The sequence below is a fragment of the Lepisosteus platostomus genome, chromosome 6 (assembly GCF_059453375.1).
Source record: "Lepisosteus platostomus isolate fLepPlt1 chromosome 6, fLepPlt1.hap1, whole genome shotgun sequence".
NCBI lineage: Eukaryota > Metazoa > Chordata > Actinopteri > Semionotiformes > Lepisosteidae > Lepisosteus > Lepisosteus platostomus.
In genome coordinates, this window is record NC_142616.1 from 20,146,031 (window position 1) to 20,173,988 (window position 27,958).

The window sequence follows — 27,958 nt, forward strand, 5'->3', positions numbered from 1 at the left end:
TACCAGAACCCTTACAGCTGGGTCTCTTCTCAACACTAAAAAACTTCACGCCTGCTCATTTCCACACATTACATACAAGGTGAACAATTAAATAAAAAAATAACATTTTTATATTCATTTGCTCTAGCACCCCACTACAAAGACATTTGAATGCAACAATCTTCACGCATGCTTTCAAATACTGTTTCTTGTTAGAGGATTCATAGGCTCCTGAATTATAATTATTAGTTTTGAAAAGAGCTCTTTCCAAGAAGTGGTTCACCACCAGCTCTGCTAGTGACAGTGAAAAGAACCCCTAGTTGTACATCACACAGACTGGGAAAAAAAAAAATAATACGCCCTTATTTACGCCCTGTGAATGCTGACATTCATAATGTTGACATTACAGGGGACTTGTCCCTGTCTATTAAATGCGAACCTTATAATCAATTCATTAACACTCACTTTGTAATTGACCATATTTTGCAGTAAACACATCCAAACCTGCCCTTTGGGGAAAAAAATCCCTAATGTAGATGACTGCAGTGAATATTTTCCTTTGTATATGAAAGCATTTTTTTTTTGTCATGAACAGCACTTAAGAGGCTCAAGTGAGAGATCAGTTCCTCAGAATGACAGCCTGGGTTCAGTTCAGAGATACAAAAAAAATCCCCGAACAACCTAGACTTAACCTCATACCACCTAAAAGCAGCAAGGCAAAAACGACTCGTTCACATAGCAGTCTGAGACAATGCTTTATTTGAAAAAAAAGTTCCATTACATCACTGAATGACAATATTGGTGGAAATCTGGTTGTACAAATAACGGCGCAGAAGAGGGAGCATGGAGGCACTTGTTTGCCTTCAATAACTGTAACTGTACCCTCCAACAAGTGACTGCCCAGCTAACATTGACCTCACAGCTGGACTGCATCTGTTTTTTAACTCAGTGCCAGATTTCTGAAGAGCAGAAGAATCTGAAAAAAAGCAAAAGCTCTTCCACTGCATTTTAAAGGGGCAAGCAGTGAAATACTCCTCCTAGTAGGAAAGCAATACCATTGTTACAAAACCAACAATTCTGTTACAGACAGAAGTTACCTCTTATTTTATCAAGCACTGACAAACTGCTTGGGGTAACTGCTCTGGCTCCTGAAACAAAGATGCTCAACACCATTGTAATTTTCCTCGAATTCTACATGGAACCAGAGCTAACCACCTGACCAGGAGGAAGGGCTTGTGGTCACACTGTGGGCCATTCCGACAGCTCCTCGGTTTTTAGGTTAAATACAGGAACTTCACCAGCTGGACAAAAGCCTGATGTGAGGATTTTGTGCAACAGCTGCCTTTAACATTAATAAGTAAACTGTTGAATGCATTACAACATTCATTTGTAACACGTTGTAACGCACATTTCAGATGGGGAAAAGAATTAAACCGTAAAATTAATTTCATAAATATTTACTGCAGTTGATGCACAAAATTCCTAGGGCACATTTAAATAAATATGTTCTTAAATGGTGGTTGATATTTTCTTAAACAAGACCCAAATCTCACTGAAAATTATTTTTCAATTATAATTATTTTATAACTTCAACTGGAATTTCAGCATTGTAAAGCATAGCCTTGGAAACAGGTGTGAAATCCACAATGCATCAATACTTTTAAATTTCCTCAAATAATCTATACGTAGGAATGCACAAACAACATCTCAAGGTGCCCACCGCTGTTTCAGTGCTGCAGAGTGTCTCAAGGAGAAAAGATGTGACTGTACAGAAAGTATATAAGAGACCCCACAATAATAATCAGGTCTCAGTGAAGCAACTTACTTTCACGTTTGTATCAAAACTAATTGAAAACAAAGGGGTTCACCTAACAGTTCTGATAACTGAAAACTGCAGAATCAAAAACTGGCAACATCTCTAAAGTTACTCTCCGAGTACATTAAACATATTATGAGAAACCCAGTTCTTAGACTGCGAATGCCTGTATACAGAATGTAATCTTTCAGGTTTTGCATTTCTGCTCTTTTTTAATATATGTGGAGAAGCTTAATTGCAAGTAAGGTCATTAGCTGTCAAGACCCTCAGTTAAAAAAATAAGTAAGCTTTTGTGATCTCTAGAGTACCAGGCCACCTCCCACAACAGTAAGCAAAAAATTCACCTAAGAAAAGATGTCTACTATCTGGGTATACCACTGTGCACATTCATACACGATCGTTTTGTATTCCATTAATGTTATCTAGATTGTTTAGATTTGAGCAGCAAACCTCAGTAAAGCTCCCGACAGGAAATGGCACATTTGTTTTTTCTTTAAAAAGCTTTTAAAAGATTTTTTAATGCTATAAATCAATAACAATCAACTGGTCTTGTGCATGTAGGTATTCTTTGTATATTTTCAATAAGCAAATTCTGTATACCTTAATATCCCTCTCAGTTCGGAAATCTATTCTGCTACAAAATTGAACTCTTTGCCACAGCCCAGGCTCGGCTGGGGGGAAAGAAGACTAACGTGGATCCTCTAGGATGAGCATCTCCATACCCTCCATCCTTCCATTCCCATGGATTGAAGGACTAAGGGCAGATGAAGTGGTGCTCAGTCTTGTCCGGATTCATGCTACACTGCCTGATCCTTTTCCTTCTTTTATCAAATTCATTAACCGACATCTGATTGCACTTCACTGATACGCACGAGTCAAAAACCCAAAGGGTAGCTGGAAAACGACATGGAAGGATAAAGGCGGGGAACAGAATGGGTGCCCTCCTTCCCCCCACAAAAAACACACAAACTGGTAAACGCCACACACGTTCTTTTGCGTGAGACAACACTGCGGAAAACAGGAGTGGATATAATGAAGAGTCGGCACGGCATTGTTCAAAGCACATTTGTACAGGTCAAAAATATAGATAATTTAAGTATCTCTAACACTGGACTACTGTGAAGACGTCAGTGGCTTGCACTGGCTCGACCTGCTTCTCCGCGGTCAGACGCCGAGCTTGTTCGCGATGGTCATCACCACCTTGAGGACCGGCATGAAGGCGGAGATCTCGCTGAAGTTGCTGCTGCTGACGATCTGGGTGTGGACCGCCAGGGCCTGCTGATAGTTGCGGCCCTCGATGCAGCGGCCCACCTCGTGCAGCCCCGCCAGGATGCTGGGGGAGAGCTGGAGAAGGAGAAGGCAAGCGAGAAGTGAGGATTTCCAGGGCGGCGCTTCTCCCAGGGGACTACCAGTGGCGCACCAGCTGGGCTCAGTATTGGACTCGGCAGCGATATTATTAAGTACTTTGGTGGGGGGGGGAGATAAAAAGAAAAAGACACCACTCACGGCATGCTCTCTCAGCTTGTCGTACAGGTACTCCAGGCGCTTTGAAGCATCGTCAAGTTTCCGTTTGGTTTGCTGCAACGCGAAGAAGGTTTCAAGTCAAAGTAATGTGATATTTCCGTTCATTACGCGAGTTTTGGGCCTTCAGTTCTGATCAGTTGCCTGTTCCGACATGAGCACCTCGGATTATTTCTGTTATTCCATCCCCAGCTGTTTGTTTGTACTCCCTGGTTACTTTCGTTTCCACTTAGTTCAATGGGGAAAAAATCCCCAAACTGATGGCACGGTCTACTTTTCTCAGAAGAAACCTGTTTTAATAGGGGGCCACTTCTGGCACGCTAACCAAAAAACAATGAGGAAAACACATCTTATAACCTAAAATAGCCCACTAGCTTCTTTACATTTGCATTATCTACATTTCTCGAAACCTTCCTGGATTTGGAACGTGACTCGGTGTCAAGTAGGTAGCTACGACAGCTGCAAAGGAAAAAGTAAAGGTTTATTCCCTGCTGAAAAGACAAGAGACGCAAGGTTTCTTTTCATTTCAGTATGGAATGAACCTTCACCTGCTCCACTGCTCAGTGTCCGCCTGCTCTCAAGGCGGATGTGTGCTCATTCAAGTGGCCAGGGGGGCTGCAGGGGCTCCTGGTCACCCCGAAGCCGACTGAGCTGCAGGGTGAAGGACATACCGGGTCTCCTGCCGCCAGCAGGCAGCGCTGGACCAGGCTGTCAAAGGTGGTCTTCAGCACCAGGTGTTCTGGGGGGATCTCTCGTTTCTCAATCTTTTCCGCAGGCAGTTGATGGAGACTCTAGAGGGGAAGGCAACAGCAAAATGGAATCAGCCTTGGGTCTCCACTCCACACCTTACCGACAGGTGTGTTGTGTTAATTCAGCGGTTTGACATTTCAACTGATATCCACTTTTTAAAGTTTCATGTTGTAACCATTGAAGGTTGATTACAACCAATGCTTGTGGAGATTCTATCTGCTTTGGACTGTGGTACAGTCTTAAATGATCTATCGGGGGGTTTTCTGACATGAATAGACATGCTTGCCCGAAACGTCTGAATTCTTAAACAATCTGCTCAAAAGCATCACGGACACCATTTCTCTCCACCTTGCTTCCTGGGGAGGCTTTTGAAATTTTGTTCAATTAGCTTGTTCAGTTGGCACGCTGCTCATAACATCGCCAAAGTCAGTTGGCATACACACTGAAGAGTGAAGTTCGTGGACACAATAAAATATTCCCTTCTTATAGTTACCCTCCACATAACAGGGAAAAAAAAATATTTTTAAATGAACAAAATGAACCATGCAAATCACAACAGCAAAAAATGTTCGGGACAATCAACCCATTGTGTCCTCATAATGAGGAACTCCTGAATATGGAACTCCTGTTGATCCGCATTGTTCCCACAGGGGGAATTCTATGGCTGCACCTGGACGCTGGGCTCCTGCGGAGCTCCTGGAGGGGCCTGCACGCGCTCGTGAGGCGGAGAGACCTGGGGCTGCAGGGCGTGCTGCTCCACGGGGAATCCCATTACCGGAGCCGTGATCGGAGCAGGAGGAGTGTAGTTCTCTGGAAGCTACGAGACACAGGCAACGGAAAAAAATAAAGCAGGCCAAATTCCAGGGAGACTTCAGCCTGCTACTTGTTTTGAGCACCTCAACGGCCACACCGAAACACAGGGCCCCGGCACTGTTACTTTGACTTTCTTGATACAACTTGAGAAGAAGCCACATCTGTACGGAAATTCATGATAAGTATTAGTTTACACAGCTGATTAAAGAATATCATCACAATGAAATGTTTTCTGCTTTGATTACGCATTCTTTGCAACAGCTTCATTCCCACTAGTCTAACACTGACTTCAAAATGTTATGTTCATTTTTTCAAGTTGCTCAATAAGACTCAGCTAGACACACAGTAAAGTAAAACTGGGCAGCACTGTGCATATCCAGTAGATGAACTTCTGCACACATACAGTACATCTACTTGTGCATACTGTTGAGTACATTTAGGAAGGACTATTGCACAAAATGGCATTTTAAATGAGTCTGCGTGGAAAATCGAAAAATACAATTTCAAATACTTCCAAAACAATACTCTCCAAAGTACCATTTTTTAAATTTTAATTAAAGCTGGTCTTGATGTAGTTGATCATAAATCCAATCACATGGATAGATGACAGAAAAGTATGGAACCCTTAAAAAAATAAGATTTAAAATATATTTTTAAAGTCTTGTTTTTAACGATCCACACTTTTCCTTTTAGTCTTTGACTTTTCAGAAGCTAATTTGGCAAACACAGACTTTGATTAGTTCTGGGCCTCAGCCCATCTGCACATGCTGCTGCAAAGCGTACTGCTGTGACACCATTAACCCGTTCGGTCAAGACCAATTCCTTTAGGGATGAAGAGATGAAAGAAAACGACTTTAATGATGAACTAATCCGGCTCTAGTGAGCAGGATCTTTAGCTAATACCAAGCTTAACTCAAAATCTGAGGAGCTGTTTTCACGTTTTGATCTTTGGGTTTGTACGAGGATGATATGTGCAGTGTGCTACAAATGGCAACTACTCTCACAATTTACTACACCCTGGTATCGACACAATCCCAAGAGGTTTGAGGTTACTCTGGGACCTTTAACAGTGGGGAAAAAGTTGGATACAACAATTTTGAAGAGGAGGATTCACACATTTGATAAAAACAGTACTTTTACTATTAACTCCTTAACAAACTAAACCTTCTCTTTGCATTTATGATGTTATGCAGTGTCACACTCAGCTGAAAGGGAATTTGTTAAACGGAGGGGGAGAAGATATACAAAAACAACGTAGGTGAGCTAAGACTTAAAAACACCAGTTCCTCAAACTATCTTGACCTCTGACCTCTAAGCTGCACTTCCTTCTTTGACTGTCTGGACAAACTAAGGGTCAGGAAATGAAGCCTGCCCTTGCCATGTGCAATTTGTACAAGAGAACAAGTCAGAGGCACCTAAGAATTAAGGCCTTGCCTACAAGGGCTTACAGAAAAGACCAGCGTAGCCAAGTTCAGAATGCCATCATGGGGCTTAATCATCTCCTCTCCTACACAGGGAATGTACCAAACTACTACTGTTTCCAGTCTGCTTGTAATTTTTTCCAATTATTGTCCAGAATATCTAGATATCTTACTTCTCTATCATTAGAAGGTACTTAAGAAATCTGAAAAATTGTACCTCTTAATGTTGCCTTATGTTACTACGACTGGCAAATCTGCATTGTTTCATTCTTAATTAAGTCATGTTAATCTGCTTAAAAGTGGATAACGGTAATAAATATCTGTGAGTAAGGATACCCCCATGAATATATTACCCAAGTAGACTGACTAGATTTAACCAAATAAATCCATCGCTTTGGTCTTATGACAAAGATGATAGTAAGTGTAAATGACAAGTGATGATACAAGTGCTAGAACATGTGAAAATTACAACTAATGCTTCCAAGAATCCCTGACTAATAGGATTTGGGGCTTAGGCCTCCTGTACACAACATCAAGAGGGGGCCAGGGTCAGTAGGGATGAGAAAGTCACCAGGACAGCAGAGCTGCTGGGTAAAATGAGATTTAAGTTCTAATGTATTGGCCATTATTTACTGTTTTAAGGAAATGAGGACGACAGCAAACAAATAGTTAAAAATACTTCATAAAGGCATGCAAGACGTGAAAAAAACATGAGAGCGTTCCCCCAGCCAGTATTTTCCACCTTTGATACTTCATTTAGAAATTCTACATCTGAAAACACTAATAGGCTATTTCCTTGCTTTTACAGAGAACTTAAAGTGTGTGACCTCCATGTAACCCCATTAGGTATCATAAAAAAACAAAACGAAGAAAAATAGAGAGGCTTTGTACGCAATTTTTCTAGGTTGGACCTGGATGAGCATTTTCAAATACTTTTGTCAAAGTGAGTTTAAAATGAAAATGACTCAACAAACAAATACAGAGTTTTTGAACAGCTCTGAGATCTTAACCACCTGTGTCTAATCTCATTACACTACAAAGGTGAAACGCTTCTGGGTCTCTTTATTAAACTGCACACAGATTACTAAAAAAAATGGGGAAAAAAATGAACCTAACAGATCTTAGTTGAAAGGTGTATTATATTATGTGGCTTCATAAAAGCAGACTGTTATTGCAAGAGCTAAGCAGTGTCCATTGAGACAGCAGGACTGATTTAAGAGTGCAGGGAATACCTTCTTTTTTCTGGGCCCTCCTCGCACTGTCGGGGGATCATTCCAGCCATCCTGAGGGCCTGGAGAAGGAGTAAACATGGACAAGCACAGTCAGACAAGCACACAGACACGTTTCCTTGCCATCTGTCAGCATAGACACTTGCAAGTGCAAAAAGCAAGGGTAGCCCAAGGCAGGCCAAGACTGCACTTGAGTGTGAGCGCTGTGCACATCCGAGTCATGCATTCAAGTCTGCCAGCTTGACCCTCAAACCCTCACTGTTGCCCCCAGCTCCTCCTGGGACACACCAGGACACGTCTCCCTGTACTTCTCAGTTCTGTCTGGGTGTTTACTACCTTCATTCCCAGAAGTTGGTCACAACCACAAACTCAGCTAAATGGCACAAACGGAAACTCAACTATACAAGAGCACGAGCTGTTAACCATTTTGCGCTTGTGTTCCAGATGTACACATGTACAGGGGTTATTTCTCTCTTGTCTGAGCAAAGATCAAAAACAAATTGTAGACAACTTATTACTGTGTAGTTACAACAGATCTGATAATTACATAAAGGCTTCAAAATGAAACCTTAAATTAAGGCAAGGATGCAAGCCGATCACCAATACTTTTGCTAAAAATTCTAAATTGCTATACGTGCAATTCGCTGTAGGGCTGTTGAGTCAATCACAGCTTCATCCAAATCTCAGGAGCAACAAACATGAGAAATTCAAGTGACTATACTTGTTTTTAGGTGAGATGCAAGGAAAAAAAAACATCCTTAGCTTAACACAGACTGAATATTCTTTCAATTATTATGCATTTAACATCAAAGAACACTTTGCTGCCACACGTACAACTATGTGACAAAGGACTATTTGAACTATTTGAAGGAGAACTTGCTGGCATCTCAAAATCACTATTTCACCACTATAATAAAGTTACAGCATATATAAAACCTTGAATGCATTATAGCCTTTTCTACATTGTTCCATCACTACACCTCAAGCCACAGCTCAATCTGCCTTGCAGTAATTCGTCCTTTTGAATCTTCCGTCTCAGAAAGCCAGCTGCTTGTGTCATGACCGCTCGAAGCGGTGATTTCTTGTGAAATCACAGTTAGAAAGATCTCCGCACGTCTAACAGAACTAGAATTTGAAACTAGCATGAATGCAGGGTTTATGAAAAGGATTGTAAGTAATTTAGGAGGATAGTAGCTAAAAAGTCTAAATGATCAGTCTGGGGGAAAAAAGGCAGGTTGACGATTTAAAACAACCTGAGAATTCAAAAGCTTTAATTTACAAAGAAAATATGCCAAAGTCACCGAAAGATTTACTTCTGAAATTACAATTGTTCAGAATTTGAAATGAAGAAATGTCAATGAATCCAGTTAACAAAACAAATCAAACCCTGCAAAGAATTAAGGTACATACATGTATAGTGTTAGTTAAAAAAACAACACAAAGAAGTTTAATGTTCAACCAGAAATGTCTCCACATTGTCAGTGCAGCAGATTGTGTTATGGGTCACAGGATTGCTCTTTAAGTCAGAATTAACCTGTATGTCTTGAAAAACAGAAGATTGTAACAAATCACTTTACATGCTACCCTTGCATTTATACTTTCACTCAGTTTTAAAGACTTGCTACTAAATATTACATACGTGTCTGCACAATTTCAGAGAAGACCTATTAGACAGGATAGGTCAACGTTTTGTATCAAGATGTAGTTTATGTCACAAAAAGAAAATGGTCTAATGTAATATATTTATATTTGTTAATGGAAATGTATTATTTATATATAGTAAAAGTTGGTTATGACAGGCTTCAGTATAAAGTGTTTAAAAATCACCTGATTCACCAAAAATGTGTAGACAATTCTTGTTAGCAAAACCAGTGCAAATGGTCAGTGGTATTCCAGAAATGTAGGTCATTACTACAACTTTTAAATAAAAGGAAAAGGTAAATTCTACAATCCAAACAATCTGAAGCTTTGAAGAGGAAAGCAGAGTTAATTTCCTGGAAGAGACCAATGACAATGCTGCACAAAACGCAACGCACTGCACAAAACCACACAGTGGCGTGACACGGCCTACAGCACAGCCCTTTTCCCTTCACCTTCATCATCACAATGGAACTGCAGCCATGGGAAGTACCCTGGAAATCAGACAACAGGGAGGTCTGTACAACAGCACACTGATGAGCATCTCACAGAACAAAGCTCACGGCCCGATCGCCTAGATAATATGTGGAGTTAGAAAAGATCGCATGCTGTATATCACATTTCTTTCTAAAATGAAGATGTTCCCCATCATCATCCCCACCCTTTTTTCAGAGCCTGTTAATATTCACGCTGAATCAGCACCAGGCCGCTGCAGACCAGGAAAGGAGACAGCAGGGCCTGTGTGCCTGTGTGGGCCATCGCCACCCAAGCCTGCAGCTGCTCAGCCTGGCCGCCTGGCTACAGGGCCAGGTCTGCCCCTGGAGAAGGCACTGTCAGCAGGAGAGGGGCTCAGAACCCCCCGGCCAAATTCTAAGATATTTGCAACGTTTCTTTACTTCACTGGCATGAAATGTCCCCACCCCCCCCCCATAATATATTTAGTACAACCGCTAAATACACTTGTGGAAAAGTATAATGCTTCTACACTGAAGAGCAATCACACAGCTAAGACCCTGTTTCAGCTGTGGACATGTATGTACATACAGCTGTCACATCTGTTTAATGGTTTCATGCCAGATTAGGTTACAGACCAGAGGAGGCCATTCAGCCCATCTCGCCTGTTCGGTGTAGTTAGCAGTTAATTGGATCTCATTCAGCCATTTCTTGAAAGAAGCCAGGGTATCGGCTTCAACAACATGGCACGATGACTTGTTCCACACTCCCACCACCCTTTGTGTAAGGGAGTGCCTCAGGTACTTGGTTTTAAAGGCACTTCCAGGTAGTTTCACCTTGCGCCCATTTAAAGGATGGCAGCCTGCGCCACTGGCAGCGGACTTCCCGCTCCGTACCTGTGGGTGGAGGAGGAAGAGGAGCAGCGGAAAAGGATTGGGAGGCTGGGGCTCCGGGGCCGCCCTGCGAGTATCCCTGGACGGCGGGGCCGTAGGGGCCGGAAGGCTGCAGCGGTGCCACGGAGGCCTGGGGGTGATGACCACCAGGGTACATGTGAGGAGGCCCCCCTGCCTGGGATGAGGGTGGCACAGAAGCCGAGGGGCGGCCTGCCGCGGACATGAGGCTGGGCGGCGGGCCGGCAGGGCTGGGTGGCGCTGGAAGGGCTCCGGGGGCAGAAGAAGGAGGCAGGGAGGGTCCGGCCAGGCTGGAGGCTGGCATGGTGGGCTTGGAGGGATAGCCGCCACCGAGAGGCACTGCTGGCTGGCCGAAAGGCTGATGAGGGGGGAAACCTGAAAGACAGAAAGGAGTGTCTGGTGGTCACCCAGTTGAAAGTTGACCATGTTAAACCTGCAGGGTATTTTTTTTCAGACTTCACTGTGTTTATAAGAGATTTATCTTGTGAGGGCATGGTTTGACTGTGCCCCTCTAGTCAATATCATGTTTTTCACAACACGTCACTGAGATTTTTCGATGGCAAACCTCTAAGCGATGAAGGCGTCTGTGCCAGCTTCGTGCTCTTTTTCTCCAAAAAAAGCCAATACCTTGTAAACTGCAGAGCCAGACTGGAATCAAACACTGGGAATGCTTAGACTGCTGCAGTCCTAGGCCAACTCGGAGCTCAACTACACCTTTGTCTCTAAAGACAAAAAGGATCTCTGGACCATTTACTGCAATAGTCATTTTCAACATAATGGAAGGATCTCTGGTCTGAACCATGTGACTGTAGGATGGGCACAAATATAAAGAACAACAGCAGCTCCCTGTCACAGACTGAGAATAAGACAGTCTTTCAGAATCTGAAGAAAAGGCCCTGGTCTACCTGAGGCGGTGGCAGGGTGCTGAGGGTACGGCGCTCGTGGGCCAGCTCGGGGCAGGCTCGTCAGGGGCACGTGGGCAGAGTAGGAATGGGAGGGCATGGACTCGGCCGGCTGAGGAGGGAAAGCTGTGGGCACTGGAGGCTGCCCTGGAGGTACCATCGGAGTTGCAAAACCAGGCTGGTATATCCCCTGTAATGAGTAGCAACAGCCCGTCAGAACTCTTTCAATGTCTCTTTTCCACAGCCCTTACCAAAAATGCCTCTGGCCTTAAAGGCACACTACGAAGAAAAAGTGCCACTTAACACATTATGCAATGCAAACAAGCCAAGACACCATGAAGAAACCTCACCTGATGAAGGAGTTCTAACATTTATAAATCTGGCTTGTAAACTAGGTTTTACAGGACAAGGAAATCAAGCCCTCTTCAACATTTTGAAGTCTTCTGTGAGTCCGGCTAATGCACCACAAATGCAGAACGTCCATCACGAGCAGATAAGTTTATCCAGCTGTGTCCTGGCTGCACTCATGCCTTACCGGTTGGTGCACTTTCTGGCCCAGAGGCTGTGCTGGAGCTGGGGCAGGAGCAGGGGCAAGCCCTCCCACGTGGACCCGGGTGTAAGGGAAGGGAGGAGGCTGCTGGCCAACGACAGCCTCTCCCTGGGCGTGAAACAGCCGGTCCCACAGCTTCATGATCAAGGGCTGCAGCAGGAGGGGTCAGACTCGGGTTAACACCTCGCGCCTTTAACTACCTTGAGTCACACCGTTCCATGCTTTCTAAAGCTTCAAAACAGAACCGATAGGACTAGAAAAAGTGGCCACTGATTAGTGGCCCTGATTGTACATTCTCATTCTATGGCTAGAAAAAGAGGCCCAGATTGCACATTCTTTGACGATTGTACATTCTCTCTTTCTCTAAATATTCTCTATACATTCCCTAATTAGACATCCTCTCATAATTATACATTATCTCTTTCGCTACATGTTCTCTATGTACTCCCTGATTACTCATTCTGATGATTATACTGTACGTTCACTCTTTCGCTATAGATTCTCTATGCATTCCCTGATCACACATTCGCTGACAATGATAAATTCTCTCTTGCGCTATAGGTTCTCTAAAAATTCCCCGATCACACATTCTCTCATGATTATACATTCTCTCTTCCACTATATATTCTCTCTACCTTCCCTGATTATACATTCTGTCACGGGAAGCAAGAAGATCCCTCAACGTTCTTGCACACGGCGATCATGAAGGCCCAGAGGAGGTCCTGAAATTTTAAAGCGCCTTACCCACCTGGTCAGAGCCCAGTGGCAGATAGCTCATTGCCGCGACCAGGCTGCCCTGTGCAGCCAGCAGGCTGGCATACTGGGTGAGCTTCTCCGCCAGGAGGGGGCTCTGGACCTCCACCTCCCCACCGCGCAGCTTCTCAATGGACCTGCGCAGTATCATCACCTTCTCCACAAGGTCCTGCAACACGACAAAGACCTCTATTACCTGCAGGGCTTTCCTTTTGTCACCTATGTCTGCATTTACTTCTGCCTAATAATAAAATAAACATAACGATTAAGAATCAATTAAAAAGGCCTGACTTTGTTCTAGGCAAATTTATCCTTTAATTGTTAAACTATTTCACACGAGGACTAATTCGGCCTTAATAACCAGCATGAATTGAAGAATCTAAACCGACAGTGACAAGGGCTGATGAAAACAGTGAACCGTGAACGAATACTTCGCGATCACCCCTGGAAAACACACCCCAAACAAAAGCTAATGTGAGGTTATGCGTTTCCAAACACAGCTAAACTGATTTTTTAATCATAAAATCCATAAACACACAGATGAAGAGCTGCTCAGAGCAGCGTACCCCTGCTGGACACCAGAACAACAGAACACCCCTCCTTGAACAAGTCAGCAGGCACAGACCTCCAATGCCAGAGGAGAGGAGCAGTCGTTTCTATGCACCCAACACTCCACCAGCTTCTCGACGTTTCCAGAGCAGATGTAACACAAGCAGGCCTGTAAGAAATACCTCTCCTCGCCCTCACACTCCAGACGGGCCCCGAGAGTATCTGAGGGAGGGGAGAATTTCAGTCAGTAACGCCTGTGGCTGGACCTCTTCAGTTCACATTCAGGGCTTTGGTAACAACGAGTTCTGCCAGACCCTTTGTTTCAGACAACAGCAAAACATTCTCGCTATGCACGCATCACTATCCTGCGTGGGGAGAATCTTATGTCTTACAATGAACACTCTGCTGTGGTCACGTGTAAATAATCTTCACAGTCGTAGGACCCCTTGAACTTGGAAAGGGAATGTTTTAAAAGAGGGGACAACAGCCTCTCAAACCGAATAGCGATGTTGTCAACTGGTCAGAACTACTTTTGAGTTGTAAAGCTACCTTTAGCGTTCAAGTGTACAACCCTCAAAGTCAATTATTCTGACGCCACAGGGCAGTCAGTATTGTGTTCGTTGTTGTGACTTTCTTACCACACAGTTCGGAGAAGTCCTCGGGCTGGGCGTAGGTCAGAAGGGCAGCTAATGCTTCTTTCCAGTTGTCCAGATCACACAACTGCACAATGTTAGTCCAGTTCCGGGTGACTATGGAAGATATGAGCTGAGGAACCAAATAAATGGACATTTCCAGGTTTATTTTGTAAATGCAAAAAAAAAAACATCGACCATGAATTTACCATGAGGGCTAGTTTAAAAACAATCGCAATATGTATTATTTCAGTTTTCAAAACTTGGTTATAAACAATTCCTGTAATACCATAAATCTTTGAAAACTGCTAACCATGTTAAACTGCTAATCATTATTTTATTTTAATGGAACTGGTTAACTGCTAACCATGTTAAAAACACATGTCAGGTGTGTACAGTATGTACTGCACCTGTAATGGCAACCACGCCTTAAAGGATAATTAAAACAGCTATATGATACAGAGCATCATAAAAGGGGACTGTGGCTCCTGTCCACTTAGCTGTGTAAGTCAGCATCTGCAGTGCTGGGGGGTCATTCCTGTGGCGAACTATTGTCCCACTCAGGGGGGAGTCACTTTCACTGTGGTAACCAGGATGAGCTCCGGCCCAATGAGCCCCTGTGCTCTGGTATAGACTTTGTCTTGGTCTAAATCCACACATTTTTAAAAACAAAAAAACTCATATTCAATTCTCCACGTACCATTGAAATGCTGGTTCTCTGCTTGTCGAGGTACCTCTGCTGGGTCTTCCTCAGAAGCTCCTCTCCCCCACTGATCGCCAGGAGGATGGCCTCAGCGTAGCGGCTGTCACTGAGACACAGCTCCACCGCGCTCTCGAAGTTCCCCACCAGAAGAGCCTGACTGATCAGACCGTCAGTGTCTGAAAAATCATACACATTCACAAGCAGTTACTGCAGTGAAGGCATTCGGCATTCATGCTTGTTATGATGTTATTTTACTACATTAAATCTGCAAACTCGGCAAGATCTGCATCTGTGCTCCAGACAGCCTGGGTTTCATGGGCGGCGGCGTGATTTTTGTATCTTGTGTCTGATTTAGCTCCATGAAGTGGGAAGAGGGACTTTGGCTCATTGCCCAAGGCTGACCACTGTCAAAAAAAATAGCAAACCGTCTAAAATCTGATTTTGTACCATATATGGCAACAACCAATCACTAGAATGTATGTTTTTGTATGGAAGTTTTGCGCGTCTCCAAAAATAAAAGCCTGTTGCTGCTCTTGAGAAAGTGAGGGAAAGGCAAGCTACTGGCTGCTCTGTCCTCCTTTCTTTACTGCAATCACAATGCAGAAATCTCCAGCTTGGTCCACCAGAGTGGTTTTCTGAGAAGGGACCAACAATAGGAAAAAAGTAACAACTCCCAGCACTCATATTACTCCAGAATGTTTTAAATTGCCTGATATTTCCTGGGGTTTTGAGCTTGTTGAGCTGTGGTGTACTGTTTATTTTGCAAAAATAAACTGCACTCCAGTAAGATTTCATGGAGGAAAAGGAGCACCTTTGACATTGAGAAGCGTGTCTTCCTATATCTCTGTGGAATTGGTTACCGGCAGTGACGGGGATCTGGAATTTGGGCTTTTCCTTGGGTAGGTGGCTGAAGAAGTCCGATGGCGAAGAGGAGGAGGGGGAGGAGGGGGTGTCTCCTGTAGCACTGGACTCGTCTGACCTCTGTGCTTGGACAATCGAAGGATGCAGCTCAAAATGTCAGCAAAATATTGTATACATACAAATGTAGCTTACGTACAGGGAATAAAGTACCCTGAATTACCATACTCTACATGGGAAATGTAGAGTGTGCGTTAAATACACATTAAAATAAAAAATGAGATTTTTATCCGAGATTATTGGAAAAGTCTTATGGAAGTACAAGTTAATTCTCAGTTTCAAGCACTACATGAATTTTAACGATGGATTTTTTGGCTGACCTGTGCAGACAGGTGCTGCATCTTCTCTGCCAAATCGTTGGCATCAATGCCGAGTCCGTTAGGCCGGAAGTTTCTTCCTAAACCTGAAGAAATCTGCAACAGGAAAAAGACCCCATCAGCACGAGCCTCCGGAGAATCAGACCTTCCCGAGAAGCCCTACAACAGCTAAAAATGTGAACTAACATGACACTATGGTCCTTAGGTTTGAATGCATAACACTGAAATTGTACAAATATCTGCCTTTACCTTTTTTTCAAGTTCTTCTTTACTGAAACCCAAAAGTCTTAAAAACTTGACACGAGCATCCTCTTCAAAGTTCACCTAGAAGGGCAGAAAGCAGGAATATAAATACAGCATCTCGCGCTCATCCATATTTTCAAACCACAGCCAACTTTAAAGCCTGAAAGCTCGATTTTGTGTAAAAGAGAAAGATGTCCTCATATAACAAAGGCCACTATTCACATCTGGCTCTCCGGAAGACGAGCTCTAGCCAGTGTCCACTTTGATTCTTGTCTTGTCACTGCTGACTGACAACCCTCCCTTCCTCCCCTCTGAAGCCCAGAAACAGTTCATACTCTTTCTACTGGTGGAACTTTCAAGCCCAGACAGGCCACAGGGGGTTACAGCCCACTTCATTACTGGAGTCGAAATCCTTGAACACAGTAAATTACAAGTCAGCAAAGACTGCACTGTGGCTACAAAGGCAAATCAAACTGGCGTTTACAAATTCTTTAAATGGAATGACAGCAAGCTCTAGTGGTCATATGCAGTACTACTAGTGTGTTTTTACTCACTGATGTTAGTGTAGCTCTGATCTCTGGAAAACAGAAACTCCTTTACATAAAAGCTGTATTTCCTTAGAAAGAGATTATCTTGTGCATTGGTGAAATGTAAACACTATCTCTTTATCTCTTTCTGTGCTTTCCACTTGCTCAGGCTTTTAGAAATTCACAGTCATAAAAAGATTTAAAAAGGCCTAACCTACTTTAAAAAATGACACTGAACAATAAACTCCCCCATGAATCAATATTTTGATCAAGTCCTAACCATTGGTTTTTATAAACTTTTATTATGTGAAAAGTTGGGGCAATGCCAACAACGCATTACGCCGAAGGAAACGAACAAAGACATTGCACTGAAAATGAACGCCAGTTATAAAAGCAGGGCTTAAGAGAATGTTCTAAAATCAAGACTGACGGGCTGAAGGAACTGGACCTTTTTAGTTCTGAACAGAGAACACTATGAGGGGACTCGATACGAGGTGTTGCCCATATCAGCCCTGTGGATTCCTTCTGAGTGAACACTGAAACATTTGAAACAGTGAAATCATGAGTGGCATGAGTGGAAAACGCATTTCAAACAGAGAACAAGAAAAACTTCTTTATCCAAATGGGCTGCGGGTGTCTTGGATACTCTACACACCTACTGTATGTTAATGAAGTCAATAATGTGGCTACTTCCCTGAAATGGCTGGATGAGATACTTGGATCAGTCAGTTACCGATGGCTTCGGTAACTACCAAACAAGCAAAGTAGGCCGAAGGGCCACCTCTCGTTCGCCACTGTTCTTATGTTTTCCTCAGGGCTGCCAGCAGGGTCTGTACCTTGAGGAAGCTCCACATGTTCTGTTCGGAGTCCGTCGGAGAGCTGTGGATTTTGGCTTGGCAGTAGCTGGAGTAGCTGCCAGACTGCAGCGCGGCCTGCAGTTCGCTGGAGCGCTGCAGGAATTCTGTTTCCGTGGTGACCTGGCTGACAAAAACCTTCCTGGGGAGGGGGTGTGGCCCCTGAGGCTGAGGGGACTTAGGATTCTCGAAGGTGATTAACTTTCCTCCAAACTGCAAAGACACAAGAACACGTGTCTGTGAGAGTGGGCAGTAACGCTGCCTTCTAACTACATACAATACTGGAACTGTCCACGTATTCTCACACAGCGCTGACGACCCCGAGTGAATCAAAAATCAGGCCACCTCCCCCAGCCAGCAGCCATATCATCCTGCAGCTCACACTAAGCAGGTGAGCTTGGTTAGCACCTGGATGGGAGACCTCCTGGGAAAAACTAAGGCTGCTGCTGGAAGAGGTGTTAGTAGGGCCAGAAGGGGGCGCTCACCCCAAGGTCTGTGTGAGTCCTAATGCCCCAGAAAAGTGACAGGGACACTATACTGTAAAAAGGCGCTGTCCTGAGATGAGACGTTAAACTGAGGTCCTAACTCTGTGTGGTTATTAAAAATCCCAGGGTGTTTCTCAAACAGAGTAGGGGTGTTACCCCAGCGTCCTGGCCAAATTTCCCATTACTCTTTTACTAATCATGGCCTCCTAATAATCCCCATCTATGAATTGGCTTCATCACTCTGCTCTCCTCCCCACTGATAGCTTGTGTGTGGTGAGCGTTCTGGCGCACTATGGCTGCCAGCTCATCATCCAGGTGGGGCTGCGCATTGGTGGTGGTGGAGGGGAGTCCCCATTACCTGTAAAGCGCTTTGAGTGGAGGGTCCAGAAAAGCGCTATATAAGTATAAGCGGTAAGCCGTTAGTTTAGATACGGAGTATTTATCTTCAAATTTGCTTTGCAAATAATTTAATTATTTGCAAAATGCTTCACACATAAAAAACCAAAGCATTTAAGAGCCCCTTATACAGATATGCCTAGTGAAGTTTATTTGAATGAAGGCAAACTAGGCCCATTTTACTTACATGAGAGGCTCTGAACATGGCATGTCTGGTGAAGGCTTTGGCTTACTCACAGCAAAGGAGGCGCCCACGTGCCTGCGGATCCACTTGGGGGGCTTCTTCAGGGGTGGGATCATTGTGGTCTGGGCCATCTTCTGAGGGACCTGTAGTGGGGGGAGGGCCTGTCCCGTTCCAAAAGAGTCCAGGGCACTGAAGGAAGAGGAGATCTGTGCACCACACGGTTCGCACACAGAGAGGAAATATCTTTTACTTGAGAGAGTTTGCCACAAAGCAAAAAATAAATCAATCAGGAAAGCCAGCAGTGGGAGCGGAGGGGAAGTTAGGGATCTGGACTTGGAGGTGAAAAAGATTGTGGGTTCAAATCACAGGTGAGGTACTGCTGTCAAACCCTTGAGCAACGTACTTCAGTCAGATTGCTCCAGTCAAACACCCAGCTACAGGCATGGGTACGAAATACACCGCTTTGGATAAAAGCATCAGACAAATAAACTCATAATAAACACTGAGAAAATATGGGTATAGGCTGTTTATTATTTTTATTTTGATCAAAGCTGGAAAGCTGGAACTACTTACTCCCTTGTTAATATGTTACCCATGAGAAGACTGCATGGAAATAAATATTAATCAACAGGGATACGCGTGTGGTTTCCACGTTCAAATTTTTAAGCAATATAATTTTCAACAGATTCTAAGTGTTAAATTCAACGTCACCTGAAAGTTTCTAACTCTATCTATCAGTCAAGCCTACTGAGTCAAGTCTTGCTTTGCTGGGACTTTAGGAAACAAGACACTTTGTACATTCTCCTGTCAATTTAGCACATTTTCACTTTGAGCATGATTATAAAAACTACAAAAATCACTCACAGAAAAGTAAATCTGTAACAAATGCCAGCAGAGGTCATGACAGAACAAGTTATCAGAATTAAAGCAGGAAAGTTTTTCAGATTTCCAGAATTTCTAACATTCTAAGAAGAAATCCAGTACAATTCAGTCAGTAGAGAAATACAATTCGAAACATTTAAAGTGCAGTAAAATCAAATGCCGTAATATTTTCCCGATAAAATAAATTTAGACAGCGCATTCACAGAATCTGCAATACTTGTTTGGGACTGAAACCAGTGCATGTCATCTTACAACCTTATCAGCACACATCTGCTGCTGAGCCTCCAGGCTGCCTCCCATGACTGAGTAAACACAGATCCGGCCATCAAAGGAAGCAGCAGAGAGAAGAGCAGGATTCCTGGGACACCACTGCACATCAAAGCACCACTGGCTACTGGTAGGCAGCTCATAGATCACCTGGGAAAGAAATCGCAGATAAACAGTTAGCAAAGCAGCTGGACTGCGTCAGCTGCTCCATGGATCTGTCTGTGTGAGCTGTGAGGACTGACTGCGTCTGACTTACCTCTCCTGTGGTTGGATTCCAGCACAGGATCCTGTTGTCTTTAGCACTGCTAAGAAGGAGCTCTGGATCTGCCTGACTCCAGGACACAGACAGAATTCCCCTGGAAGGAAGCCGCATTCAGACACTTTCACACCAGCAGCTACACACGGCCCTTCTAAATGAGAAGAACTGTGTGGCTATTTAAACAAAGCACTTGACCAATCCTTTACATATCTTGAAAAGGTGTTACTGACTACAAGTACAGTACGTGGCCATTGTTATCTTCAAACGGACGGCTACAAAACGAAACAACAAGCAATGACAGACAGCATCCAAGAAAATCCACACACCCACGCGAGTCCTTTTGAGTGCCGCAACAGCTTCGGACTTGTGCAAATGACGAGATTTACCCTTCAGTTCAAAAGTATCGATCGGTCTACGGTAATTTTATTTCCGGTCATGAACGGGCATAAAAAAGCACCGACCTCGTGTGGTTCTCCAGAACCTTCAGAGGAGACGTAGCGAACCGCAGATCCCACATCTGGATGACGGGCAAGCGGTCGTCTTCGGACGCCAGCACCAGCTGAGTGGCCACCTCAGGGTGCCACAGCATCCCGGAGCAATGCATCTGCAGTCCGAAATCAAAGATGTGGTCATGTCACAAGGAGAGGCAGAGCAGAATCAGAAATACAGTGGACGCAGTTAGTCAATCAAGTCACCCAGAAATACGATCTCCGAGACAAACTTGGACAAATTTCCTAGCTGTTTCTTTATTACAATGTGACAATGCATGTGATCGGTTCTCAAGTCCAGACTGTGTGTTAACATGAAAAGCAGAGGTGGTGAGACCAATCAAAAACATCCCTGGACATTGTTGCCTTATTGGGAAATGCCTTCATTCATGCACACTCACCCTGTTGCTGTGGTCACTGATTTTAATGATTGGCTCGTTTTTTCTCAGGTCCCAAACAACAGCCTTACCACTGGGGTGCGCTGAAGCCAGGATGTGCTGGACCTGCCTATTCCAGGCAACGACACTAATGTCTTCATGTGGCTGCAAATCAAACAACATGGAGGTGAGACAGGGGAAACTGTAAAGCTGAAGGTTTCCAACTCTGAAGCTGCAGTGCCCCAGTCTAGCTGGTTTTATAGGCAGCCATTACAGTAACAACTGATAAGGGATTGGAAACATTTGGAATTGATTAAGGAGGCCAGCTGCTAAATTAGGCGCTTTGGAGATCATTTTGAACCAAAATCACAGAACCCTCAGGATCCGAGTTCTCCTATTTGAATCAAGTACATGCTGAATTGATTCATAATGTACAATTGTGCCCAAGCTTCAGGAACAGGTGACCTACAGGACTAATTGAATTAGGGCTCCCATGATCCAGGGAGTGAGACCCCTGCCTTACAACATCTCGGTCACCATAGTGACGCCAAGCAACACTATGGGCAATAGGAAATAATCCACTTTAATGTTATGTATTTTTAGACTGTATTTCTAAACTTCCTTAAAGACTAATTTGAAAAACAAACTATCTCAAACAGACTTAGAACAAGCACTTCACATGTTACGTTGGCAAGACATATCATTAAAGTGCCCTTATCACAACATGCAAGGTTACTTTGCATAGATAAACAATTTACCTCAAAGGGCTCATGTATCACATTGATTTTACATATCTTTACTTTCTTCTCTGGATTCCCAATCAGTTCATATGATCTGACAGTTCACCTAACATTTGCATTCTGAGGGTCAATGTTAAAAATTAAATGTAAATATGCTCCTGTCATTTCTGCTTCCTCAAAGAATCAAACCACATCATGGCAGATAACCGTGATACCGCTGTCCTTCCAGTTAAACATTAAACATGAAAGAAAGCAAGCAAGAAACTCCACCATCTGGTTTTGTGTACATACTGGTCACTCCATGGTTGTCGATTGTTTTCCTTATTGGGCATTGATCAAAAAGATTTTTGAGAAAGGCTGTGCAATAAGATTCGTAAGCACAAAAGAGCTACACATTTTTAAATTGTTCAAAAATTATCCTCCAGAATACAGCTTTTGAAAATATTTGTATCAAACTATTTAGGAAATAAGAAAAAAATCTAATAATACATGATTTCCATTATGAACCCTTTAAGAATTTCTAGAGCAAATCTTAACTACAGCATGTCCAGTTAGAATAGCCAGACTAGCAAAAGCAAACCTCATTACATACCAAATTAAAAAAACAGCAACAAAGGTTTATAAGTAGAACCAAACAACATAAAATCGACAGTCCAAAATACAAGGCACGGGATGGTACTTGTGAATAGATTCACAACCATCTGCAAGCAGCAATTCATATAGTAACTATAATACTGCTGGTGGTGTTTACAGTATCTGCTACAGTATGTTGTGTGAAAGAGGCTCCTGGTCCTGGAGGAACATTGTATCTGCTCGTTTTCATTCCATCTGAGCTCTATATCTCCAGTGCTAATTAATGACTCACTTGATCACCTTGCTTGTCTAGAATTTTATTTTAACTTGTTTCTTCTTTCAGTCCAAAAGGTGTCAACAATAAGCCATTCCAAGGGTGCTGTTTCTAACATCTTCCACGCACATAACTTTGTGTAGTGTGGCTGGCCCTTTGTTTTACATCTCACTGAAGGACAGTGCCTTTTGACAGTATAGTGTCCCCAACGCTATACTGGGGCATTAGGACCTACACAGACTATGGGGTGAGCGCCCCCTTCTGGCTCCACTAACACCTCTTCCAGCTGCAGCCTTAGCTTTCCCAGGACGTCTCTTACCCAGGTACTGGCCAAGCTCACATCTGCTGAGCTTCAGTGGGTTGATGTGACAGGATGATAGGCCTACTGGCTATAATGAAAACATGCCCCAAATGGGAAACTGCAGCCAATGAGCCTTTGATTAAGAACTCAGTTGGAGCAAAAACCAGAATACACAGTGTTTCTTCAGGACCAGGGCTGGGAACCACTCTCGTACATACAAGAAACTGCAGAACTACTTTACAACAGACAGTAAAAGTCTTGTGGCTGCACCACATCTCATTTATTCAGTGAAAGAAGAGTGGAAGAGCCAAAAAAAAAAAGTGTCACTATCCCCCCCGAGACCACACAGCTGTGATGCACCGTGCAGGAAACACACATGGACAGAGACCCTTCCAGTTCACGGAGGAGTGCTGCTATTCTTACCTCACACAGCTATAAAGTAAAGAAACACAAAGACCATTTTAAAACAAAAGGTTTGAATGCCACAGATAGCCCTAATAATAACTGCTGGGCATCAGCAACATATAGAAGAACAAATTATGGCTGCCACTCCTAAATGTGGCTCCTAAGCACTTTACATTTCAGAGTGTGTCTTAATATCTGTATTCCCGTATGGATTGAACAATATCACTTTACACAGGTCAACAAATGTACTCATCTAAATTAACCACATGGTTCTTGAAAAGCCCTCAGTTTAAAATTGCAAAGGTGTTCTTTTTTCACCTTACTCATGAAATACACCTCTGCATCAGTTTTCTTATTACATTTTTGTTCTGAAAGTGTTTTTAAGATAATGACAAAGTCTGTCAAATACTTTATAAGATTATATAAGCTATGTACTACATACGATATATTTCTATGTAATATTGTCATGCACATGAAGTAAGCAAAAACACAACTGAAAACAAACCAGTAGAAATATACCAAACATTTCAGCACAACTCTATCCACAGGTCATTATATACATGCATATTTAATGTAAAAAAGATTAACAAAAGAAGTGCTCAATGAATACTGATCCTAACAAAGATATGTCTTGGGTTTTGGACACCATGTATAGGTAATTTTATTATCCTGAATGTTGTCTGAGAAAAAAACAGCAACTAAAAAAAGAAAAATGAATGCACAGCAGCAGATGCACAACTCTGAAAGTAAATTACCTGTGACTTTGTCCCTGGTGTCATTGGATTGTTAAAGTTATTCAAGTCCCAGATGTATATCTCTGAATCATTTGCTCCTGAAGCCAAAAGGTTGCTCTGAAACAGAATGCATGTCCTCAAACTTAGAACATCTTCAAAGGAATATAACAAGAAACAGTACCAGCAAGAATAAACGTAAATCATTTTTACAAAGAGAGAGAAAGCAGACAAGAGCACCAATTATTATTAATGCATTTAAAAGGAAACGACAAGGGGACCTCTTGCGTCACTTAACCAGTAAAGGAGGCCTATGTCCAAGCGCAGGTAAAGCTTATGATCACAGGTTCGAGCCTGGGTCATTACAGTCACTAGCTGACCGAGACTGGATTCCCTGAACTGTGGCCCACAGTGGGCTGAGCACCGCAGAGGGTGGTGGTGGGATTGGTCAACCTGGGTCTCTCATCTCTGAGGGACGCACTCCTCACTGAAAATCAGCACAACTCAATGCACTCTCCCTTGAGAATCAGTTTAGCTCCTCCCGGCAAGCTCATCCAAATAAACTACCATTCTGTTCAGGACTACGGGAAACCTACCTGAAAAGGGTTGAAGTCAAGAGCCCGGACAGGGCCGGTGTGCTTCTCACACTGTCCTATAATTGCCTCTTTTCCCGACGCCAGTATCTCCTCCGGACTGTAAACGGTGACGACTCCATTTTCGCCTCCTCCCACGAGCCTCCCGGAGGATCCGTCCACGCCCATGCCGAAATTCACCCAGATCAGGCTGTGGAACCTGGGAGGGGAGGAAGACCATGTGCACAAAGGGCTCTCTTCGCTCTGATGCAATACACCGTGGGAACTATAATAAATGTCTGCGCCATTCTCCGCTGTCAAGCTGAGAGTCTGAAGAAGGCCAGGTCCGTTCTCAAGGACCCCAGTCATCCCAGTCACAAACTGTTTTCTCTCCCACCGTCCGGTAAACAGTACTGAAGCAGTCGGTCCAAGTCCAAAAGATTACGGAACAGCTTCTACCTCCAGGCAATAAGACTGCTAAATAGCCAACCTGCAGCTCCTTCAGTAAATCACCTGTAATGGCTACATGGACACACAGTTTTCACTGTATTCAGCATAACTGCACTACTTGTATATATTGCATACACCATGGACACATAGCAGCTCTACTCATATTGAGTTTTATTCCATTTCTATTACATCTAATATTATGTAACCTTTTTTTTGGTAACCTTAATTTTGTGATTTTTGCAATGCTTGTGATTTTTGTGAGCTCGCAGAAAAGACACTTCATTGCCAGCAACTCCTGCTGCACTCTGTATTGTTGTGCATTTGATAAATAAACTTTGAAGTGATTTTGATTGGATTTGAGTCCGGCTTTCAGAGGTGAATCCCCATTAAGTTAACTGGGTCTGCTCTGGCACAACAGTATTACAAGACAAGACCCGCGGGAGAAGACAGGCTTCACGTGCAATGCTGCCACCCGTGCCACCTGAAGCAGCTCTCAGACAAAAACAAAAGGCTCGGGAGGACAGGGGCTTCTCGTTTACCTGTTGGAGGTAGGAAGGGTGCCTCGGAGTTTCATGTCCTGTGAAGGATCTGCAAAGTCCATTTCAAAAATCTCCAGGGCGGCGCTGGTACTGAAAGACGCGTCCAGCTGCTGTGCCGAGGTGCCTGTAAAAGCACCAGAAAAGTGTTTTGGGAGGGTTGACCCTCTGCAGTAACCATCTGTTGAAAGAGCTGACAATCTGCATGCCAAGTGGATTGATATTACAAAATAAACATGTCAGATAGGGGGTGTTTAAGTAATACATGACTTCAGAAGAATTAAAGGTGCTTAAAAAAATACACACAGGATTTCTTGCTAATCAGTGGAAGTGCCAGTCCTGATCTTGTCCCAGCACTGCAGCTGTAAACTGTGTTACTCTGATAGCGGCCCAGCTGTGAGACAAGCAGCGACTCGGATTCCCAGTGAGTGTGGGGAGGGGTCGTACCTGTGGCCAGGTAGGCCGGGTGAAGAGAGGCCGGACTCCACGCTTGCTGCGCGGTCCTTTGGATTTCTTTCAGCTTCATTGTTCCTCCAGATGCCAGAAAGGCGTCACTTCGCACAAAAAAAAAATCTGTCTTCAATGCGTACAAAAGACAATAATAAACTTAATGACAATAGCAACAATAGCAGGGTGCAGTTAACCATCTCCCACTCTCACGCGCTAAGTGGAGTATGAGCAAACATGTCCCGTATTTCTATGACTGTAATTTATCATTTGAAAATACGTTATAGTTCTGTACAGATCATACAGAATGACAGGAGCTGGAAACACGGACATGTATAACGGTAATGGCATCTAGTAAAACTATTTTCAGGGTGGTTTTCAATTTAATGACTATTGGAGGCTAATTCATTGCACTTCTCGTAGAGCTTCATCATTCTCCTAAATCTGTTATTAATAAACGTTTCAGTATGAAATAATAACTGCATGACTGATACAATTAAGAAAAAAAATGGCCCACACAGATAAGATAAAAAACACAGTTTTATTCTCTATTTCTTAACAAATGACGCCAGCAAAAATGCGATCAAACTAATGTTAACATTTGCGGATCTAAAATTTATATTTCTTTCAAAATCTGTGCAATGTTGCAAAGGGTAACGTGGGCCTGCTATTCCCTTTCGGCTACACAGACTACAGACAGTTCCATTAATTACTGGGCACAGCTACCCTCTAATGCAGTCCATTCTAAACCAACAAAGGTGTCAAGGATTCAGGCAATTAGAGTATACTCACAGTTGATATCAATGCGTCTTCTATAGCTGTTCTTGTCTATTTCAAGCCCGAAAGGTGCCTTGTCCACCCAACACTCCCTGCATCTGCGTCGGGATGTGTAGTTCTTTTCCCTCGGAAGCCTCACGCTACGGAGGCCGAGAGGGACAAAACTGCTTGGCAAAAAAACAACAACAACTGAAGCGATGAAATTCGCGAGAAGTCTTTTGCCCCATCTAGCGCGTATAGTAGTTAGTATTTAATTGTTCCAAGGATTTTATCTCGCCTTTTCTAGAACGTAACCTGGGGTACAGGCTTTGATAACAGGTTGGGCAGCTTGTTCTCTACTCTAATTCCACTTTGGATAAAAAGGTTGTAAATGCATATACCTGTCGTTTCTACTCGTTTCTTTCAGTTCGTGTTTCAGCTCTGTATTCTGAATAGGCCCACTGCGTTAACTTTGTCAATGGTTTTGAGGATTTTTTCCAATATTGTTATCAGGGGAATCAGGTCCTCTTGTAGTCTTCTCTGTTCAATAGTAAAAAAAAAAGATTGTTTACAAAGAACTCATCACTACAGTTGGTGCTTACAAGTTCTTATTATAGTTTTGTATTATATTATTCTTATTGTGTGGTGATAACAGCTACAAGTGGGTAGGTAAATGTTCAGAGAAAACAATCACTCCAGTGGTGCTGGAAGCTATATTTATATTATATAAAATTATAGAAATAGTTATGTATTTCTTGTACTGTGGTGCACCAACAAAAAATGTCCATTCTTCTAAAAACGGCAAACACCTTTATGGTTACATATAGCATAGCTACATATAAAGAGACCGGTAAAGTTTATTCCATGCTGAAAGGAAAAGATAAGAGACACTGTTTTGGTTGTGGAGCCTTCTTCAGGTGTCTTCTTCAGGACACCTGGAGAAGACTGCAGATGAAGCGTTGCATCACTCCTTTTTCCTTTCAGCAGAGTGCTGTTACTTGTTCCTTTGCAGCTGCTGTCGCAGCTCCCTACTCAAACTCCTATAACTACATATATGCAGAAACTTCAGTACATACAAGTGGCACAGGTACTGTACTCAAAGTAAACTTTCCTGTTGTTTTTCTGTGAGAAATAACTGCTGGCAGATACTAAAAGACATTCTTATAAAGCCAGGACAGGGGTTTGTGTTCAGTGCACATCCAACTCTTCCTTTTTTCTTTCTGGGAGTTAAGGTTTTGGTGCACTTAAGCAATTACAAAATAACCCATTTTACAGCTGAACCAAACTTTTACTCTAACAAATACCTGTGCTGTGTGACTGTGTCATACCTACTGTAGAGTAAACCACACAGGAATT

At 43.2% G+C, this 27,958-nt stretch overlaps 1 protein-coding gene across 3 annotated transcripts; it reads right to left on the reverse strand.

The window, feature by feature from the left end:
* Positions 1 to 721: 721 nt before the first annotated feature.
* On the reverse strand, positions 722 to 26,782 carry sec31b (SEC31 homolog B, COPII coat complex component). Of its 3 annotated transcripts, none has more exons than XM_088634681.1 (27): positions 26,639 to 26,782; positions 25,847 to 25,953; positions 25,403 to 25,526; positions 24,438 to 24,633; positions 23,866 to 23,961; positions 20,842 to 20,982; positions 20,414 to 20,556; positions 19,950 to 20,049; positions 19,682 to 19,843; positions 18,598 to 18,750; positions 17,462 to 17,692; positions 16,105 to 16,179; positions 15,859 to 15,951; positions 15,481 to 15,601; positions 14,618 to 14,796; positions 13,924 to 14,050; positions 13,362 to 13,507; positions 12,732 to 12,905; positions 11,969 to 12,133; positions 11,437 to 11,623; positions 10,517 to 10,906; positions 9,623 to 9,661; positions 7,533 to 7,591; positions 4,737 to 4,883; positions 3,988 to 4,107; positions 3,302 to 3,373; positions 722 to 3,139 (listed from the first exon to the last, which is right to left on the reverse strand). In XM_088634681.1, exons 2-27 carry the CDS (start codon positions 25,923 to 25,925, stop codon positions 2,960 to 2,962), a joined length of 3,699 nt encoding a protein of 1,232 aa, XP_088490807.1. In that variant the 5' UTR covers positions 25,926 to 25,953; positions 26,639 to 26,782; the 3' UTR covers positions 722 to 2,959. The 3 variants fall into 3 exon arrangements, with proteins under 3 accessions (XP_088490807.1, XP_088490808.1, XP_088490809.1); XM_088634682.1 differs by having other exon boundaries at positions 25,847 to 25,976; positions 26,639 to 26,768; XM_088634683.1 differs by lacking the exon at positions 9,623 to 9,661.
* Positions 26,783 to 27,958: the final 1,176 nt, after the last annotated feature.